This window comes from Penaeus chinensis, chromosome 38 (assembly GCF_019202785.1).
Source record: "Penaeus chinensis breed Huanghai No. 1 chromosome 38, ASM1920278v2, whole genome shotgun sequence".
NCBI classification, from domain to species: domain Eukaryota; kingdom Metazoa; phylum Arthropoda; class Malacostraca; order Decapoda; family Penaeidae; genus Penaeus; species Penaeus chinensis.
The window spans coordinates 17,542,017-17,549,516 of NC_061856.1; the positions used below are offsets into that span (position 1 = coordinate 17,542,017).

Below are 7,500 nucleotides of genomic sequence, written 5' to 3' on the forward strand. Positions count from 1 at the left end.
GCATTCAAACCTTTATAGCTGAACAAACGAACCTCCTAATAGTAACAGATATATCACTTGGCATTAACTACAACCATAACTAAGACCGCCCCATTCGTTCACAGTAAACAACACAGACCGAATCCGGAACGTCGACTTCCGATCCCACCTTCGGTCGGGCGATGTGAACGGCGTAAACGTAACGCGGCTGAGGGAGTCCGGCGTAGCCCTGAACGCCACGAGGGTGAACGTTCCGCTGGCGTTCCTGCAACACGTCGGGGCGAGTTTGTCTTTTGCTGCTGCTGTTCTCTTTCTTGTGTTTGTCATCATTATTACCGTTTTTGATATTTGTTATTGTTGTTTGTCGCGACGGTTCTATCTCCTTGTCTTGTAAAATTGTGTACTTCATAGAGATACGTATGAACATGTGTAATACAAAAACAATTGCATACAAACACACCGCTAGATCATGAAATATGGAATATGCCAGGTAGGTAATGAAAAGGCATAAATGAGAAAATAGGCCGAAAAGCAGACCTCTTTGTTCGTCTTCTACGTTTGCTTGGTGTTTCTCCATGATAATTGAGGGTGAAGAAAACACCGATGAAATCTAAAGTAGGTTCATTGGAGATCAGCTCTGACAAAATAAATACGGAACTCTTCCTGTTCCTCTGCCCCACACGCCAGGCTCCGTCTGCGACTGTCTACTGCCGTGTGGCTAGAGAGACAAAATAAAATGTACTCTATAACATACAGAGATTCTCACTCTTTCATATAGGTGATATGCTACACATGATATAAACTAAACATAATGTTCTATATTTCACATGGTAGAACATATCACAAAAAAGACAGTGTATAATATATAATCACATAATTATCACTAACTACGTACGATAATAATGGCATCACAACGTATGCACTGGCATCACAATATGTCACAACTCACATCATTGTCACAACTCACTTTATTACACAACCCACACTCTTGTCGTAATTTAATGCGGTTTTCACATTAGGTGATGGGGAATGTGACTGTGGAAAAAATCAACGGAGTCCCCGCTGAAGAATACGTCACGAAGGACGGAACTTTTGCCTTTGACGCTCCTGTTCAGTTCATGGTGGGTATCCTCATCTTTCTCTGTCTATCCGTATCTATCTATCTACATCTATACTCTCTAAATCATTTATGTGCAGCCAGTACGCTGCATGATGTATCCTCTTTACATGCTTAGCTTCCCATTCCCGCTCCCGCTCTCGTTCTTTCACGGTTTTTGTAACAAACTAAGAATATATAGCATGTGTGTAGAATAGATTCCTTGCATATTGTATGTTTTAAGAAATACAAGCATATACTAGTATACGACAGTACATTTATTTAAAGAGTTGATAGTTGGATAAAAAAGTCAGGCTATCACGTTAGCAGCGAAATGGCAGTTATAGCAACAACCCATATTTATATAATACAGAATCTTAATTCTCTTAAATCCACGCTGTTCCAAGGAGGGTGTGGTGGTGAAGGAACACGTGACGGTGACCTCGACCCTCAACGACCTCGATCTCAGCAACGTGACCTCGAAGATGGCCAGGGTCACGGGCACGAAGAATTTCCAGACTGACCTCGTCTTTGGACACGTGGATGCAGATATGTAAGAGGGAATTGGTTACGTGGATATGTTTTTCGTTTAATTATTGGCTTATAAGGTTTATATGGAGATGTGGAAGGAGGCATAATAGGGACTAGTGTGTTTTGTATGTATTATACATGAAAGTATTGTTAGTTAGTGTACATTTCTCAACACGATGGAGAGCACACACTTCTACACAGATTGATAGTCGATGTAAATGTACGTATGTTTAATCTGAATATCCAAGAAGTAATGAATTGAGGGTATAAAAGTGACGCATTGAGTACTGAGGTAGTTTCTTGCGCATAGTCAGGGGAGATGAAGCGCGCATGTTCATTGAGTAGGCAAAGTGTTTTAGGATGAATTACTATCTCCATTCGATTCATTGGTAGTGATTTGCACTGTCGAAAATTTGATGTAAGATTTTGTTCATATAGAGAACTAATACGAACGACGGATAAAGTAATTATAATGAATACAACTTTAAAAAAATAAAATATGAATGCAAGGTGATACACCACATTCAGCATTTCATTGTGTATCAAAAAGTGCATCGCGGCAGTATTAAGTACACGTAAGTCTGTGAAGCAAAGAAATGTGATCTTATTTCCTGCTGCATGCACTTGTACTACAGCTTTTTTTTTTTTTAAATATTCAACTAATCGGCATTTTTCTCCTTCCTCTCCTTTTCCCCTGCCACGCTTTTGCACTCCACGCACTCCGTCCTTCTCACGTACTTCCTTTTCCACATTTCTCTTCTCTCAATCCCTCTAACCTTATCCCTTCGTCCTCTTTATCGTGCTCTCTGCCCTCTTCCCCCTTTCTTCCACGTACCCCTCTCGCCCCCTTTTTATCCTCCTCTTGCTTCCCCCCTCTTCCCCCTTTCTTCAACGTACCCCTCTCGCCCTTTTTATCCTCCTCTTGCTTCCCCCCTCTTCCCCTCACTCTTAACCCCCTCTTCCCTTTCCTCCGCGTACCCTTCTTCCCCCCATTCTGACAGTGTGGACTCTCCTCGCGTCACCGTCTCCGGCGTCGACTTCGGGGACACCGTGAAGAAGAACGAGTCTGCGATCATTACAGGTGAGTTGAGATCGGTAATTAGGGGAGGATTTGCACGGGGGAGCACGAGGTCAACGGCGGCTGGGGGTCGAGGGGAACGGCGAGGGCGCGGTCGAATTTTGGTTTTTCTTCGATTGGTTTATATTTTTGGTTTGTGTTTTTGCTTGTTTGGTTGGTAGTTTGGTTGGTTTTGATACCGTGTGTTTGTCGTTGTGTGAGATTGTTTTAGCTTCTTTGTCTGTCTGACGTTTTGTTTGTCTTTGTGTCTCTTTCTCTACGTGTCTTTGTATGTCTCTCATTTTCTGCGATTCTTTGTATTTGTGTGTCTGTCTGCCTGCCTCTGCTTGTCTTTCTCTCTTTCGGTGCCTGCCTCTTTGTCGGTCTTCCTCTCTCTCGCCTTCCCCTTTTCCCCTTCTCCCCTCCTCACCACCTCCCCTCCCTCGCCTTCCCCTTCTCCCCTCCTCACCACCTCCCCTCCCTCGCCTTCCCCTTCTCCCCTCCTCACCACCTCCCCTCCCTCGCCTTCCCCTTCTCCCCTCCTCACCACCTCCCCTCTCTCGCCTTCCCCTTCTCCCCTCCCTCGCCTTCCCCTTCTCCCCTCCCTCGCCTTCCCCTTCTCCCCTCCCTCGCCTTCCCCTTCTCCCCTCCCTCGCCTTCCCCTTCTCCCCTCCCTCGCCTTCCCCTTCTCCCCTCCCTCGCCTTCCCCTTCTCCCCTCCCTCGCCTTCCCCTTCTCCCCTCCCTCGCCTTCCCCTTCTCCCCTCCCTCGCCTTCCCCTTCTCCCCTCCCTCGCCTTCCCCTTCTCCCCTCCCTCGCCTTCCCCTTCTCCCCTCCCTCGCCTTCCCCTTCTCCCCTCCCTCGCCTTCCCCTTCTCCCCTCACTCGCCTTCCCCTTCTCCCCTCCCTCGCCTTCCCCTTCTCCCCTCACTCGCCTTCCCCTTCTCCCCTCACTCGCCTTCCCCTTCTCACCCCCTCCCCTCACTCGCCTTCCCCTTCTCACCCCCTCCCCTCCCTCGCCTTCCCCTTCTCACCTCCCCTCCCTCGCCTTCCCCTTCTCCCCTCCCTCGCCTTCCCCTTCTCACCCCCTCCCCTCCCTCGCCTTCCCCTTCTCCCCCCCTCCCCTCCCTCGCCTTCCCCTTCTCCCCTCCTCACCCCCTCCCCCCCGCCGCCTTCCCCATCTCCCCTCCTCACCCCCTCCCCTCCCTCGCCTTCCCCCTCTCCCCTCCTCACCCCCTCCCCTCCCTCGCCTTCCCCTTCTCCCCTCGCCTTCCCCTTCTCCCCTCCCCTTCCCCTTCTCCCCTCCCCTCCCCCTTCTCCCCTCCCCTTCCCCTTCTCCCCTCCCCTTCCCCTTCTCCCCTCCCCTTCCCCTTCTCCCCTCCCCTCCCCCTTCTCCCCTCCTCAACCCTCCCCCCCTCCCTCGCCTTCCCCCTCCTCACCACCTCCCCTCCCTCGCCTTCCCCTTCCCCTTCCCCTTCCCCCTCCTCACCACCTCCCCTCCCTCGCCTTCCCCTTCCCCTTCCCCTTCCCCCTCCTCACCACCTCCCCTCCCTCGCCTTCCCCTTCCCCTTCCCCCTCCTCACCTCATCCCCCCTCTGTCTCTCCCCTCCCTCTGTTCCTTTCCTTTCTCTCTCTCCCCCTCCCCCTCTCTCCCTTTCCTTTCTCCGCTCCGCCTGCAGCATATCCCTCACCACGCCACCTCCCCCTCCCCCGCAGGACGCAAGACCTTCCAGGGAGACCTCCGGGTGGAGTCGGGTCCGGTGCAGGCTCGAGATGTCACTGCGGAGACCGTGGACGGCGCAAACGTCACCGATTTATTCTTCGGGTCGCTGAGGAAGAGCCCGAGTGAGTACGAACCTAAATTTACTTTTTGATGTCGAATTTCCTGTGAATTGGAACATTGTATATTGACTAGTATTTTTTGTTCTTTCCTTTTTTATACTGCATGTGTTTATAATGGATATCGGTGATGTTATTCTACAGTCGGGTTATCCGTATGTAATGTTTCTGTCGTGTTACAATGTTCTATCTATTAGTCACCGACAATCGGCCATTTCTCTCCCCTTGTAGGTGATTTGCAGGTCGTTGAGGGAGGCTTCAAAATCCAAACAATGAAGATAGAGAAGAACTTGTCAACGCAAGGCTTGACCGTTCTCCCGCGTGACGACAGTGTCCCATACTTTATGAATTTTACGAGGTATTTTTACAATGTATGGCATTTTTGAATTATATGTGAGCATTTTCTTCTTGGATTTCCTTTTTTTGTTTTTGTAAAGTTATCTGTTACTGATCAGTATTATTTTTCTTTTCTTTACTGTTTATGAATTTATTTTAAACTTTTTTTTTTTCATCTCTCCGTATTAAGATGCTTCGAGATTATTATTTTTTCTAACAAATGGAATGCTTATTGCCATTTCCTCCAGGCGATGCCATTTCATCTGGGAACTCGTGATCATATTTGCATAGTCCCCCAGTTCTCTTGATTTAATTCCTCGTCCCTCGCAACACGCAGACCGGAAGAACTTTTTGCTTTAGTGTGTTCCATTTGTTCTTGTATTTTCTATTATTTTCATGTCATATCTTTTTGATTTTCTGCTTTCAGCTTTACTCGCCACGTGGTCTACAAAGATGAAGACCGCGTTATCACTGGGGATCTCGTTCTCTTTGGTAACAACGAAGTCCACAATCTAGGTTTCCATGGTTGGTATTTTTACCGTTGGCTTTGAGTTTTAGCATTTCCGTTTGGTTAGCGAATGTTGGTCGGGATGAGTATTTTCCCTAATATCTGTAACTTTTTTGGTTGACTTGGATAAAAGAAAGACGTGTATTTATTTGCACATTCATATCATATTGCATATCCTTTTTTTATTTTCTTTCACGAAGAGGCACGTATATTCTTGTTTTAAGAATACCATTATTGATAAAATTCCGGGATGGATAACGCTCATTTCGGTTTAAAAATCTGTTCTGTCCGTCCTCCTCCAGACACGTTCGACGGCGTTCCCTTCCCCCGCTACGAGGCCGGGTGGCTGCTGCAGGAGGCCAACCAGACGCTGAAGGGACACTTGACTGTCGCTTCCGACATGAATGCGCAGCGGGTCGTGACCTTGTCCGGGGTCACGGTCCAGGGCGTTGACGTCAGCTTTCTTGACCTCTTTGCCATGAAGGTGGACGAGTCCGAGACCTTCCTCGGGCCGGTGGTTTTTGGTAAGCAGGGGAGGGAGGGAGGGAGGGAGGGAGGGAGGGAGGGAGGGCCTAGGGGAGGGACAAAACCTCCCACGCTGGAAAAATTGAAGTGACAAAACTTTCCCCTAAGGATATTTGACGCAGTGCTATTTTTACGTGGGTTGTATGGATGGAGCATTTTAATAACTTATTGCATGACTGGTGTAAGAAATGTTGCAATGAATTATCATAATAATCACCGTGTTTTCGTGCTTTAACATGTATATACAGAAAAATGACAAATATAACTATTGTACAACCTTCTCCCATCGTAATGCTATTAAGTACGATGAATTGAAGGCCGTGCGGGGTCATGAGTTGGTTGTGGTTATCCATGCGTCTCCTGTTCTTTTCTAAATTGATTTTATTTCACACAATTTATTCGTTAATCCTCCTTTTTTTTACGATATCCACACGTCAGATTTACTATTCCCTCTCCTCCATCGGAGGATAAACATAGAGACCTACAGTAACGAATATTTGTATGACTGTGCTTCCTTTGTTTCATAATGTTACATGTATATACTTTTACTTTCATTTCGTCCCTCTTCCTCCACTAGCTCGCCTTTTCCTCTTTTCAACTTCCTTCACCAATTTGCAGATCTGATCTCTTCCGTGAGTCCAGTGAAAGTGGACGGGCGCGTTCAGGGCTGGGACCTCTCCGCGGAAGGCATCGTCCAGACGGCGTCCAACTCCTCCGATGGGCGTGTCCTCGTCTTCACCGGAACCAAGAACTTCGTTGGAGACGTATTTTACGGCGCAGACTTCGATGTGACGGGGCTGGTGAACGGCGTCGACCTCGGAAGCGTCTGCCCCCTGCTGGACTACCATCATTTTCACACTGGTATATTATATCGACCCGGCAGTACATTGGGAGGAGGGTGAATATCTAGGACTGACTGTGATATACGGATAAAAAAACCTCTGCTGTGTGGTAGGCTTTGCAAGAATACGATGTGCACTTTTTAAGCAAGGGCCAGCTCCACCTGTACAATTAAGGGGTGGAGGGAAGGCTTAGATGAAAGGAATGATTAGTTAGTACAAGATTATGATAAGTAGAAATGACGAAGCCGAGCTGAAGAGAGGGAATCCTTGCCCAGTTAAACTGTAACAGGTTTACAATTCTTAAAGGAAATAGTCGAATCTTGGATGGGTAACTGATGATGAGGATGTCTGCAATTTTTATAAGACCCATACTGTTTGGTCATTATAGAAACATTTATCGAAATCTTCGCAGTTTGCCTATTCACATTGCCCTTTTTTGCTTTCATATTCATTTGATGTATATCAGGAGACATTTAAAGGCTTTGTCAGCATCAGTACGATCTCCTTTTAACAAGTGGCCATTTCCCTAATATTTGTATTTGCACAATCGCGCGATTTATCTGTGATAGCTGGTTTTGCAAAGCAAGCTTTAATTCACAATGTTTAAGAAGATTCCCATTGAATGTAGTATACCGAAAAGTTTGAATTTTATTTTGATGAACATTCGAATAGTTATGTATATTCAAAATATACATATTTTCAAAATATACGTGTTTTTGCTTCAATATTTGTTATAAGGAATATTAGACTTGAATAGATTATTATTGATATTAATTTTCAAAATTAGTTT

At 46.7% G+C, this 7,500-nt stretch overlaps 1 protein-coding gene across 1 annotated transcript in view; it reads left to right on the forward strand.

Annotated features, from left to right (window-relative positions):
• Window positions 1-7,500, forward strand: part of LOC125046144 — a 31,185-nt gene that overhangs the window by 4,202 nt on the left and 19,483 nt on the right. Inside the window, exons 2-10 of the mRNA XM_047643806.1 lie at window positions 105-259; window positions 999-1,100; window positions 1,483-1,628; window positions 2,608-2,687; window positions 4,377-4,505; window positions 4,731-4,857; window positions 5,263-5,360; window positions 5,646-5,867; window positions 6,487-6,729. Of these exons, the coding sequence (XP_047499762.1) occupies window positions 105-259; window positions 999-1,100; window positions 1,483-1,628; window positions 2,608-2,687; window positions 4,377-4,505; window positions 4,731-4,857; window positions 5,263-5,360; window positions 5,646-5,867; window positions 6,487-6,729 (1,302 nt within the window). The remainder of the gene's footprint in view (window positions 1-104; window positions 260-998; window positions 1,101-1,482; window positions 1,629-2,607; window positions 2,688-4,376; window positions 4,506-4,730; window positions 4,858-5,262; window positions 5,361-5,645; window positions 5,868-6,486; window positions 6,730-7,500) is intronic.